This window comes from Rhinatrema bivittatum, chromosome 1 (genome assembly GCF_901001135.1).
Source record: "Rhinatrema bivittatum chromosome 1, aRhiBiv1.1, whole genome shotgun sequence".
Taxonomy (NCBI): Eukaryota; Metazoa; Chordata; class Amphibia; order Gymnophiona; family Rhinatrematidae; genus Rhinatrema; species Rhinatrema bivittatum.
The window spans coordinates 661,726,972-661,740,827 of NC_042615.1; the positions used below are offsets into that span (position 1 = coordinate 661,726,972).

At 46.9% G+C, this 13,856-nt stretch overlaps 1 protein-coding gene across 1 annotated transcript in view; it reads right to left on the reverse strand.

Annotated features, from left to right (window-relative positions):
- Positions 1-13,856, reverse strand: part of ADGRV1 (adhesion G protein-coupled receptor V1) — a 1,128,533-nt gene that overhangs the window by 746,874 nt on the left and 367,803 nt on the right. The window contains exons 48-51 of the mRNA XM_029573357.1: positions 8,920-9,027; positions 7,875-8,127; positions 6,699-6,821; positions 5,469-5,691 (exon numbers count right to left, since the gene is read on the reverse strand). Of these exons, the coding sequence (XP_029429217.1) occupies positions 5,469-5,691; positions 6,699-6,821; positions 7,875-8,127; positions 8,920-9,027 (707 nt within the window). The remainder of the gene's footprint in view (positions 1-5,468; positions 5,692-6,698; positions 6,822-7,874; positions 8,128-8,919; positions 9,028-13,856) is intronic.

Here is a 13,856-nt window from a genome sequence, read left to right on the forward strand (position 1 = left end):
AAAAAAATGCGTAACGACTACCAAGTCACCGCTCCGCAGATTTCCTGAGGAGACACCTGATAAGACTCCGGCCAAGAGGCGGCATGTGACCTAGTCGAGTGAGCCCAAAAGCCCACCGAAACCGGCTTCCCTCGAAGGATGTAAGCCGAAGCGATAGCCTCCTTGAGGCAACGCGCAAAGTTGTCCAGAAAGCCGCACCACCCCTCTTTGGGCCAAAACACCACCCAAAGAGGTGGCCGGAGACTCGGAACGGGTTAGTGACCTCCAGGTAACGAAGGAGGGAGGACCCTACGCACATCGAGTATCCGAAGACCCTTCATCTCTGAACTGCTCTCCTGCGGGAAGCAGGGAGCTCCACCGACTGATGTAAATGAAAAACCGATACCACCTTAGGCAATAAGGAGGGAAACGTCCTTAAAGAAACCCCTGAACCTGAGATCCGGAAGAACAGCTCCCTACATGATAGAGCTTGCAACTCGGAAACTCGTCTAGCCGACGCGATGGCCACAAGGAAGACTGCCTTCAGTGTGAGATCCTTTAGTGTCGTTCACCGTATAGGTTCAAACGGAACCGAACATAAGGCAGAGAGCACCCCAGTGAAGTTCCATGACGGACAAGGCTGCCGCAACGAAGGACGTAAAGGCTTAGCCCCTCGAAACTGAGCAATGTCCGGGTGAAGGGCCAGGGATACCCCCTGCCCCTTGAACCCGAGACAACCGAGAGCCGCCACCTGAACCCGAAGGGTACGACAAGACAGACCTTTCGAAAAAGCCCATCTGAAGAAAAGCAAGTACGGCGGACACGGAGCTAACATAGTGTCCACCCTACGATTTCTGCACCAGTTCTGAAATACCGCTCAAACACGCCCATAGGCTAAGGACTTAGACTGTGTCCTAGATCTCAACAAGGTGGCCACCCCCGCATCAGAGTATTCCTTAATTTAGCAAGCGCCTCCTCTCAAACGCCATGCCGCGAGACAGAAGTGATCCGCGTCCTTCAAACAAAACGGGGCCTTGATGAAGGAGAGCCGCGGACCCTTGAAATCGCAGGGGAGGCTTCACCGCTAAGTGAAGTAGATCCGCAAACCATTAGCCAAGCCGGCTGAACCAGAATCACGTCCGCCGGATGCAACGCTATCCTTCAAAGGACCTTGCCTATCAGGGGCCAAGGAGGGAACACGTACAGCAAGACGTCTGTGGACCAGGGGAGCACTAACGCAACGAGTCCTTCGGCACCCCTTTCTCTCCGTCGACTGTAAAATCGTGGAACTTTCGCGTTCTGAGCGGTGGCCATCAGATCCAAGCGGGGCATACCCCACCTTTTGCAGATGAGGCGATACGCAACGTCTGCCAAGTCCCATTCTCCTGGATTCAGAGGATGGCGACTGAGAAAATCCGCCTGGCCGTTGTCCACTCCAGCGATGTGAGACGCCGCAATGCTGCTGAGGTTCTGTTCCGCCCCGCCCATCAAGCGGTGCGCCTCTTCCGCCACTAGCTGGCTTCTTGCCCCCCCTTGGGGGTTGATGTATGCCACAGATGTCGCGATGTCCGACAACACCCTGACCGCCTTTCCCCGGATTAGGGGAAGGAAGGAGTGCAGCGCCAGTGTTACTGCCCTCGTCTCCAGACGGTTGATGGACCACCGTGACTGAGCTCTGGACCTCTGTCCTTGTACAGAGTGTCCCAGGCAGACCGCTCCCCAACCCGGAGAGACTGGCATCTGTCGTGACCACCGTCCAGTTGGGCACTAGTAAAGGAATTCCGCCCGTCAGACGGTCGGTATGGAAGGACCATTGAAGACTGTCCCTCGCCTCGTCCGTGAGCGGTAGCGGAAGCTGAAAATCCTCCGACACCGGCTTCCAACGGGAGAACAATGCTGATTGCCAACGGACGCAGATGCGCAAAACGCCCAGGGCACCAAGGCTGACGTAGAGGCCATAGAGCCTAACACCATCCGGTAATCGCGAACCAGGAGCATACAAAGGGACAGCAAACGTCTCACTTGACACTGCAGCTTGAGCACCCGCTCCGAAGGAGAGAGACACCTTGCCCTGTTTGGTATCGAACAGCGCCCCCAGATACTCCAAGGACTGAGTGAGCACCAACCGACTCTTGGCCAGATTGACCACCCATCCGAGGGAGCGCAAGAGCTGTAGGACTCTGCCGACCGCCTGCCGACACTGTATTGCGGACTCTGCTTGGATGAGCCAGTCGTCCAGATAAGGGTGCACCCGTAGTCCTTCTCTCCGGAGCTGGGCTGCCACCATCACCATAACTTTGGGAAAGGTGCTGGGGAGAGCTCTAAATAGGTAGTGTCTGCCCAGCACGCAAAAACCTGAGGAACCTCTGCTAAAAAACTGCTGCTTCGGTAAGATCCAACGACCCCCGGAATTCCCCCGGTCGCACTGCGGTCACCACCGACCGGATCATCTCCATTTTGAACCGTGGAATGCGAAGCCACCTGTTCACCCCTTTCAAATCCAAAATTGGTCTGAACGTGCCCTTTTTCCTTAGCACGATGAAATAAATGGAGCACCGGCCCTTTCCTTGGCGTCCGTGAGGCACCGGAGCTATTGCGGCCAGGGCATCTAGCCGTCGAAGAGTTTCCCTTATCGCTGCGTGCTTGACGCAGCCCGTACACGGGGACACGAGAAACTTGACTACAGGAACTCATACAAAATCCAAGGCGTAACCTTGACTTATCACGCTGAGAACCCACTGGTCCGATGTTAGGTAGGATCACTTCCTCGGACAACAAGGCCAACCTGGCCCCTACGTTCGGCACAGCCGCCCGAACCTGGACCGAGAAATGAACTGCCCTCGTTTCATTGGGGCCCCTTGGACCCTGCTCCCGCCGAGGGTCCACGCCGCCTCCCAATCCTTCTAATCCGAAAGTACTGAGGCCAAGACGACGTTCTGGAGGAGGCTTGTAGGACGGTCCGGACGATCACTGCGGCCGCGATCTTCTATTCCCTCGAAATCGAGTCCGATAGGCGAGCCCCGGGCCTGTCCTCTGGCAGTCGAGAACCTTGTTCTCTTCGATCGATTGCAACAGGTCATCTGCCCTTAAAAGGCAGCGCACCCAGGTGAGCTTTTGTAAAGAGCCGTCCGCCGCTCAATTGCGAAGCCAGAGAAGCCGGCGAACAGCCACCGCTGAAACCATGGACCTGGCGGACGGGCGCAGCATATCATACAGAGCATCCGCACTGTAGGAGATCACCGCTTCCAGGAGATCCGCTGGCGCCAATTTCTCTTCTGAAGGCCCCGCATTGGTCAGCAGTACCTGGGCCCAGCGAAGTCACGCTCGCAGGGCAAAGTTATTACAAACAGCCGCCCGGACTCCCAGAGCCGAGACCTCAAAAAGGTTTTTAAGCTGCAGTGCCAGCTTTCTGTCCTGGATATCCTTAAGTGCTGTGGCCCCTGTGACAGGATCTCTTCGTCGCGGCCAAACACCGCTGTGTCCACTCTCGGAAGGCGAAGGAGGTCCAACGTATCCTCCGGTATTAGATACCGTCTGTCCATGGCTTTGCTCACCTTCCGGCCCCACTCAGGGGTGTCCTATATCGGACGCTGAACCACAGTACTGGGTCCATATTGGCCCCTCGCCGGGTCTCTACCGGCGGAGCCACCACATCCAGCTCCTGGAGAATGGCCGGAAATAGCAGCGCTAGCTCCTCTCTTCGAAATAACCGGACCACCTTAGGCTCATCGCCGACCAGTGCCAGAGTTCCCTGTCCGGTGCCCGGCTGACCTGGACTCTCTGCATCCGGTTCATCTGCCCCCCCCAGGGGCTGAACCGACGGATCCGCAAGCTCTGAATCCGTAGACTCGCTGTCCGGGTCCTGAGTGGCGCCCCGCACCGGGCGCTTCCCCTTTGGTGAGCCAAGGTTCCTCTGGGCCGCTCTCTGGCCGTCCTCTGCCGGGGCCCTGGACGGTCCTCCGGACCCCTCGACTCCATCCTTCTGGAACGGTTACATTTTAAAAACCTTGCCCAGGAGAAGCGCAAAAATCTTCTGAGACAAACGCCTGCGCCCCAGAGGACTCTTCATCCGCACTGCCCTCCCCCGGCGACGCAGCCCCTTCCGGTGAGCCGCCCCCGGGTGGTCGCAGCAGCGGGGAAAGTGTAGGAGGTAGGCCGCCATTCCCTGCAGCTCTCCTCGTGGCCTCCTGCACTGCTCCTAAAATGGCCGCCGTTCCCGCGCTAAGCGAGAACGGGACGGCACTGCCTTCCTCACGCGGGCTCCGCCGCGGCGGCGATCGCGCCCTCCGAGATCGGCCCCCCCGACCGACCCCGGACGGCCCCTCGCCGCCCGAAACGCAGAAAAGCAAACCCCGTTGCGAGACAGCCGCGCGCGCGCCTAACCGCACATGCGACAAGAAGAGCCCCGAGGCATCCCTCTAACGCGCCAAAACGAAGGAGCGTCAAAGTCAACTAAATCTACTTTAATTAAAAACAAAACTTGCGAACCGCGGCGCGGACGGAAGGAACAGAGAGCCGGCGAGGTCAAAATTAAAAACGAACATTTTTTTTTTTTTTTGTTTGTACTTGCGCTGCATCTGCGCTGTCCCCGGTCATGATGTCCTGCTCCCGCGGGGGTGAGTGAACCGGGCTCCCCGGTGTCACCCCCGATGCTGCTGCCTGCAAAAGGCCGGACCCTCGACCCTCAGCAGCGGCCTCGACCAGGGGAGGATGGTCCCCTCAGGACCTTACAACCCCCCTGGGAGGCGTCCATGACGAGGGGAGTCTTCTGAATCTTCTTCTTCTCTTGTTTACCTTTTTTTTTTTTTTTTTTTTTTTTAACTTTTCCAATAAAAACCAAACAAATTCAACCAAATCCAATAATCCCTGACTAGCTAACTTCACCCAGGGATCCCAGAGGCTGTGAGTGACCCTGCCCCAGCTGCTGGAGACAGAGAAAGACTGAGAGGCTGTGGGTGGCACCTTACTATATGTAGGGAAGCCCGACAAGTTTTGCTCTGTCTCCACCTGCTGGTGCGGAGTCACAACCCAGGTGTCTGGACTGATCCTGGTACGTACAGGGAACTGGCATTTAGCCCGATAACCCACTCATTATACTGATGAATGCCTTTCACTATCGGCCTCCCAATGCTCAAAAGACCATGTATGTAGGTATCTTGTGTATGAAAATCATCTCATTTTATGCAGGCTTAAACGTAGACACTTATCTTTGCGGTTTGGTACCCTACTGAAAATGTATTTTGCAATGTGTTTAACCATGTTTTCCAGTGATGTTTCTGGAGAATGTTTAAACATTTCACAATGAACTAATTTGTTCTTGTTTCATTGTTCAAAATCATATTGTTTAAAAAGGGTTTTTGTAACCAAATGAACAGGACAAAATGCAGAAGAGAAACATGAGCCTCAGAAATTCATAAGGTCCCCAAAGACCAAAATTAATGAAAGGTAAATAAGTTTACAGGGAATATTTGAACCAGCTGTGAACCTACCTGGGTATAAAGTCAGACTGGTTAGACACAGTGGTCAGCTCATATATTTGTGACCCGGACTCTCCAGAGGCAGCAATCAAGCTTTTGGTTGTATTAAATGACCTCACAACAGAAGAAGCAAGATGATTTGCAGGAGGGGCTTCCAGCAGCAAAGAAAATCGGTTCATTGCTGAGCTCCATGAGTATAGTGCAGATGCATTCTTCCCAGCTAGTAGAAGATGAACTGGCATTTATTTATTAAAAATAAAAAAAGGAAAAAATAACATATTTAGGAATTTTTTTTACCTATTTCACAAAGATCTTCCTGGTCACTTTGTCCTTCAAGGCAATACAGGGTTTTGTACTAAATGATCTTTCAGCAGTGTTACAATGCTGACTTGTTAGCTTAAATTCCTTCAGTGAGTTTTGACAAATAGGGGCATAGCCACATTTTTCACTTCATATTGCTTAATATATGTATTTATATTCTTAGAGTATATGAAGAGTATATGTATGCTGTTTTTTTATACTCAGTGTTTTGTAAATGTTCCACAAAGCATTGCTATAAATAAAGAGTTTTAAAAAAATGAGGTCAGAGAAAATACTATCTAGTAAGTAGAACCTCACAAAATCGAAGACCGGCTAGCATCAATCACCTCCAGGAAGACAACCAACTTAATATAATAATGTTTTGCTGAGCTGGCAGGAACCGTCTAAGCAGATTAAGTTGTAATAACTTAAGTTATTAAGTTCTAATAACAATTAATTAAAACTCTTTCCTTCTAAATTTTATGCACAGCCGCTTGTTCAATTGATGGTTCTAGATATAAAAGGATCCTTGCCAGTCCCTAGTAGGGCTTGCACAAAGCAATTGGTTGCCTCCTCCATTTTTCTAAAAGTCCCAGTTCAGAATGTTATTATAATAATTACAACTTAATTAAAAATTACTATACATAAAATAGTGCTTCATTATAGGAATGAAGGTAAATAAATCATGCCCAACTGATTTTATAAAAAAAAAAAAAAAGCCAAATTCATATTTATTTTATTAGTGGCCTACATGGTCAGTGTCTTGTCTTCCCCTTGAGCTGTTGTCTGTAAAGAATCTATGCTGCATCCTTTTACTGTCTCCAGTGGATAACAAGCATATTACACTCACAGAATACTCTGCCTTTACTCATAGGGGTTAATAAATTCCTGACCTCAAGTATCAAATCCAGTAGGGAGGGGGATTAGTCCTTGTTAACTTACCTAAGCCAGAAGGAGGTATGAATGAGTGGATCCAGTTTATGGCATTGAAAGGAAGCGACTGAAAATGTCTGAAGAAAGGCTGTCCTGTCTCCCAGAGAAAAACCTCACTTGAATCATTCGATTCTGTAAAAGAAAGGAAAAACAACGATTAATCCCCGAGAAACAAGTAAAAAGAATTATTTAATACAACAATGCTAGCACAGAGTTTATTTAAATGCCAGCGGATGATGATGGGGTCTGAACTGAACAACCCTCAATATACCTTCATCCAAGCTGTTCTAATAAACTGTGATTATGACAGACCAGAAGCAACATTTTAACATATATCCTCAAGATTCAGAGCTCAGGAATAATTTCAGTTTGAAGCAAAAGCCGGGCAAAACAGTGCAACCGCTGGCTTGCCTTGCACAATTTTAAATAATCCAATTTATGCCCCAACATTTAACTTTCTGCAAATTTAGGATGGGAAAAAGTGCATAGAAATAAAACTGCAAGCAAGATATTGCTCAGAAAGTGCTGCAGGCTCTTTAACCAAAAGCGGCAAATTCAAGAACCGAGCAAAAGTTCCCCATTGCTTTTGCAGAGCTTTGGCTTGCATGTGCTTCTGTGGATTTTTTTTCCCCTTCCAGAAGTCAAAGGAAAATCATTGGACAAAAGATGAAATTTCAAAATTGTGCCAGCACGCTGACTTGCAGGCTTTTTGGTCTTGTTTCCTACCAGCTTTGGTCAGAAATATCGACCTGGTCTAAACTTGGTAATTTGTTCCTTGTGTTCCGTAACTTCACTCAATGCCATTAATTTTTTTGTAATTAATAAAATACAAACTCAAATATTGAAAAATAAGAAAGGATAGAATGGTCACTCATTTTCTGAACTTTGGCATCAAGATAGCTTACAATAAGCTTAACTAGAGAGCTTCTAATACGCTACTGCAAGTGAAAATGTGTTCCAGGCATCAGAAGCTTTGCAATGATTGTTCAGATATAAAAACTCACAAAGAATTGTAAGTAATACCTAATGAAGATGAAACCATGAACTTGTGCCTGCAAAGCTCAGCATTGCTACTTCAAGTCCATATTTGATTGTTCTTTTTAATCTTTTACGAAGCAGTATGCTTCATGGGCTTAGCAATGTTCTGCCGCTCTTACCATTTCCATCCAGTACCATAAACCCTACCTTTAGCAAAGATTAAATAGATGCCAGCTCCTGAAATGGAGACGTCAACTCGTATGGCTCCGTTGATTGGTATCTCTTGGGGATTTCTAAAATCAGTGCCAGACCACTGGTACAACATGGAATTTTGCCTTGTGGTGGTCAGGGACACGGCCATGTAGGTGGCACCATTTCTAGTGAATATTGCCACAGCTGCAGTCTCATAAGTGGGGAGTTTCTGGTGTAATACAAAACTTCCATTGTTCCACCTGAAAACCTATCGACAAATTAAAAAAAAAGCAACATATGCATTTTACTAGCATTAAATACTGATGATGCCCTACTTACCGAAATGCGAATGTGCTATATTTCCTGACATGACAGGAATCCGTTTTGTCAAGGTCACTATTCTCAGGAGTTGCCCATTAAATAGGCAACTAATGCTCTCAGTTTGGTTCACAGTGGGTTTTCAACAACAATGCTTTATTCCTCCAGTATGAATGTTCAGTTTGTAAATTGTATCAGAGGAAACACTAGGAGACAAACCTATGCAATCTACAGGTTGCATAAGTTTAATCACTAGAATTTGAATACTGTTTGATTGGATACTTAAGCAATTGCCATGCTGGGTCAGACCAAGGGTCCATCAAGCCCAGCATCCTGTTTCCAACAGAGGCCAAACCAGGCCACAAGAACCTGGCAATTACCTAAACACTAAGAAGATCCCATGCTACTGATGCAGTTAATAGCAGTTGCTATTCCCTAAGTCAACTTGATTAATAGCAGTTAATGGACTTCTCTCCTCCAAGAACTTATCCAAATCTTTTTTTAACCCAGCTACACTAACTGCACTAACCACATCCTCTGGCAACAAATTCCAGAGCTTCAGTACTGAAGAATCTTATGGCATTATATGTCAGATACTCAGGATAAAATAAAGAGCAGAATAGCATTTAAGAATCCTGCTCGGAGTTAACTCTGCTTTCAACTGAATGAGTTCTTGCTAGGAGAATCAAAGAAATATGCAAAATGATCAATAAAGATAGGTCCAAGTACATGAAATTCTGACCTGTAAATTGTCTGAATCTTTCATCTGACTTGCTATGACCAAGTACTCTTTGTGATCGGCAGTAAAATGCTTCATGTCACTGATTTCTGGGCTTGGTAACATTTGTACCTGCAGAGGATGCAGTAGCAGACAAACAGCAAGAAAATGAAAATTCTGTTAATTGCATTTTTCTGATTGCTAACAGTTTGGGTGAATACTGAATGTGCATTTGTTCACAATTGCTGAGACCCACAGTACAGTATAACTTGTTTGCTTCTCCTAACTCATACTAATAGTAGCCCCTGCCATCTTGTTTCTTGTAACTGGCATTAATTTCCCTATTTGTTCTCATGCAATGATGTATAAGACTACTTATCCTATATATAAACAGCACTGCGCTATTCAAAACTAAATCAGAATTAATGGACCTACGCACTAAAGGTAAGTGTGCACACTCAAACCATTTAGCACATGTTTAAACTACTGGCTTACAGGACATCTACTCTATTTGTATTAAAGATTAAAGTAGCTAAACTGCCAGGTGAAAAATGGAGAGAGGGGGGTTCAAGTCAATATTGATGGTGGAGGGGATTGGAGTAGAATGGACTGGGAAAGTATTACTAGGCAGTATCATTTGGAGTCCAGAGGCCCAGCCAGTGGGAGAGCTCTACAGTTCCTCCTGCCAGTGAAGGACAGAGGGACCCCCCAAGAATGGTAGGTGGTCATTCCAGAGAGATGGGTGGATGGTAGAAGTCTTTAGGTAGCCTTAGAGGGGCATATTTCACTATGCATCAGGAAATCAGGAGAAAGGTTAGGGTAGCTCCAGCAGGGGTTTCTTTATGCTTTCAAGGCAAGGACTTTGAAAGAGGTTTGGGATCTGCATTAGGGAAGGATGGGAGGGTTGGGGCCTGTCTTGATTGGGAGAAATAAAATCTCTCATAACATCTGGCCCTTGCACGTTGAGCTTTTTAGCCAGGGGCTTGCAAGATGCGGCACGTAGATGATGCTTCACTTTGTTAACATTCTCACAAATACCATCCACATGCACTCAGAAAACGTTAGTGCACTGCTCACAGGGAGGGCAACTCCAAAGGGACTTATGTGGCTTACGTAGTGCTTTACAAGCACACATGTAAAATTACACATTTCAGAGGGCAGCGTCTGAGCGGGTTGAGACTTAATAAGAAGCGATCCATTAAGAACTAATAAACAAACAAACTTCCAAACATACTTGTCGATTTTAAAATGTCTGTGTGCAAATCCTCTCCCAAATAGCAAGTGTTTTGCCTGGATAATTTTCAAAGCGGACAATGCGGGGTAGATTTTAAAAGGTTGTGCGTGCGTCCATGTACGCGTGCTACCCAGCAGATGCGCGCGTGTTATAAAATCGGGGGTCGGCGAACGCAAGGGGGTGCACATTAGTGCAACTTGCGTGCACCGAGGCCCGGGCCTTCCCCTTTTCCCTCCCAGGCCACTCCAATTTAGGATCAGCCTGGGAGGGAACTTCCATACCCCCTAATCTATCCTTCCTACCCCTTCCCGCCTCCTATCCCTATCATATGAGCACATGCACGCTAAAAATTGTTTTGCATGCATTGTTAGTGGACAGACATGATTGAAGTTAATAATCTCTTTACTTCCTGAAGAAAGTGGGAAAAAGTGGATTAATTTCCAAACAAAAAAGATTTTTTTCTTTGAAAACTGGAAAATATCATGACTTAAAAAACATCTTGAAAATGGGACTGACTTCACAACTCGGTCCGAACGAAAAAAAGCTCATATCCTGGCTTCTGGTCTATTGGGGTCAGTAGGTGCAGGCGCATTGTGAGGTTGGTACACGACCCCTGGCATAGGGGCCGGGCAGTTGCCACTGTAAGAGTGACACCAACAGGAGCAAGAAGTTACTGAAGGATTCAGTCTCTGAGGACATTTCTCTTCCAGACCTGTGCCTGCCTGAGTAATCATCCTGAGAAGGTGAAAGGAAAATATAAAAGAGAGAAAAAGCTTTTCAAAAATTCCTACAAATATTGGGGCGATTTACACATGTTATGTTGTACTCCACCAAGTTCTTTGAAATGGATTATAGCAGGACATGAATTGTTTTAAATAAACAAACAGCATTAGACCCCAGGAAGTCCATATTCAGCTGCTCTCTGTAGTTAGTCAGAAAAATCCTATCCAGCTAACTCAGCCAGAATGTTCACCAACATGGCTGCGCCGCTGAATACATCCAGCTACCTTAAAGTTAGCTGAATACGTTTATCTGGCTAAATTTAGGACAGGTCTTCAGCACAACCAGAGTTAGCCAGATAACGTATCCGGCTAACTCTTCTCCTCCCAGTTATGCCTCTGCCAGGGCCACACTCAGCCAGCTTACTGTTTAGCTAGATAAGTAATTAATCCGATTAAGTGGCTGCTGCTGATCCCGGGCAGTTATTCAGCTCCCGACACTTAGCCGGGTAAGTCGAAAGTTAGCTAAACGGCACTAATTATGGACCTCCAACTGTTTTGACTTACAGCAGATGAAAAGCAATAAATGTTTCACTTAACCACTGGAAGATGATATACATGCTCACTGTGAATGTCGCCTGCCTGATATTACTATTTGCTGTTCCACTGTCTGCCTCCGCCGCTTAGTAATTGTTATCATGCTCTGAAATTCAGAATTACTCTGACTCTGTCCCTCTTCTCCCTCATCAAAACTCTCCCACAGCAACACCAGAACATGAGGAGGCTCTGCCTTAACGTGGTCATACTTAGCAGAGCGGGAAGAAGGGAAATGAATTGTTAGCATTTGTCATCCAGGTCTGAGCATGCAGCATACCCAAGCTGATCACATCCCTGTATAATCTCCACAACCCTACAGTCGTCTCCCAGATCCACTCCTCTACATTTGGACCCTGACAGGCCAGAGACTCATCTTCTGTAACACAGTGGAAGAGAAAGAGAGAGAAAGAGCTGCATCCAGAGCAGTAGATACAGGGGCAAGTGCCCCGGGAGGGTGCGCCTAACTCAAAGTATCCACCTGCCAGGCTGTGCAATCTTGACTATTGCCCGAGACAATTATTTCATGTGTGGATTTTATTTTGACGGTGCTTTGGAAAGATTCCAGTTTGCCGGTTTGTTTGTTAAGTTAGGTTTATGTAGTTTTGTTTATATTTGTTTTTTTGTGGTTATTTTACTTTATTACGATTTGTGTAGCAAGCTACTATAAACCAGGTTCCTTCCCACATGAACTTATCATGTGTTGGAGCTTTACAATGTGGACCTGCATCTGGATCTGAGGGATGTGTTTTGGACCCTGCAGAGACTGCAAACCACCACAAGCAAGGTCAATATCCCTGTGAATGACAAATGATCTGCAAGTACCAGCATCCAGCATTCACAGGGTTAACAAGTTGGGAAAAGGACTGCACTTTTTAGCCTGCCTAGAGAACAGCACTACATAGCAGCAGAGGAGGAAGACAAAGAAATGCTGGGAGACCATTTAAGGAAGAAAAGGAGCAATTTGGCTGGCTCTGTCTGTGTGTGAGGGGTGGGGATGGCCAGGAACTGGAGCCAGGAAGAGAGGAGTATACTTGGCAGGTCTGCATCAGTTCTTCTCCTAAAGAACTAATTATCAAGAGGGATGAAGCAGAAGTATGCACTCTAAGGAAATAGACAGACAGCTGTTCTTGCTTCATAGCTGAGCTACATGTAAAATCCCAACAAGCGACAGAGGAGCCAGGAGCTGAGAAATTTCCTTTCCAGAGATATCCAAGCCAGGAGCACATGGCTGAATCATCCTCCTGAGGGGCCGATGCAATAAAGTTGCGTAGAAAGCGGGCGCTGAACAGTCAACACCCGCTCTCTTAACGCGCGCATGGCGCCCCAAAGGGGGGCAGCATGCAATATTAAAATTAGGGGGTCGCGTTAACAAGGATGCACATCCTTGCTAAACGCGAACCCAAACTGTTTTCGTGACTGTCGTATACCGGTCATGAAAACCGACGCCGATAAACCCGGCGTTGGTTTTAGTCGCTAAAAACCAATGCTGAGTTTATCGGCGTCAGTTTCCCTTACTGCCGTACGGCAGTCATGAAAATCGATGCCAGGTTTATCGGCGTTGGTTTTTGTGCTTGGCGTACAGCAGTCATGAAAACCGACGCTGATAAACCCAGCGTCAGTTTTCGTGAGTTCGCTGCAAACCAACGCCAGGTATATCAATGTCAGTTTTCGTGGCTGTCCGCCGCTAAGGAAAACTGACACCGATAAACTCGGCATTGGTTTTTAGCGGTCATGAAAACCAAGGCCGGGTTTATTAGTGTCGGTTTTCCTTAGCGGCAGACAGCCATGAAAACCGACGCTGATAAACTCAACGTTGGTTTTCAGCAACCTAGTTATGAAAACCTACGCCGGGTTTATCGGCATTGGTTTTTGTGGCTGTCTGCCAGTAACGAAAACCGTCACCGTTAAACTCGGCGTCAGTTTTTGTGATGGGTCCGACTGTAAAAAATTTTTTCTTTTATTTTTCTTCTTTTTTTGATGCGCACATCAATTAACGTCTGCTCCTGGCAGGTGTTAATAGATGACAGTTAAATGTGCGTCCGAGATACACATTTTTCTTTTTGCATCGGGAGTGAATGCCTAATAGCCTCATTCACATGCACTGTACAGAATGCCTGAAAACCTGGCTGTCCTTCCAGAACTGGACAGTTGGCAACCCTAGTCAAGATCTTTCTGTTCAAATATGCTTATTTTTAGTTTCACTGTTTTACTAATCTATTTATGTTTATTTTTATCATTTATCATTTTAATTTAGTTTTATATGTTTTTATTTATTTGTACTAGAGTATGTATGATTTTTATAATACTGGTGGCCCATAGAAAAGTAGCCCACCTCCAATATCAGTGCATTAGAGGCAGGCTACTTTTCTGTGGGCCACCCTGTATTTTATTATGGTTTTAGTTTATATTTG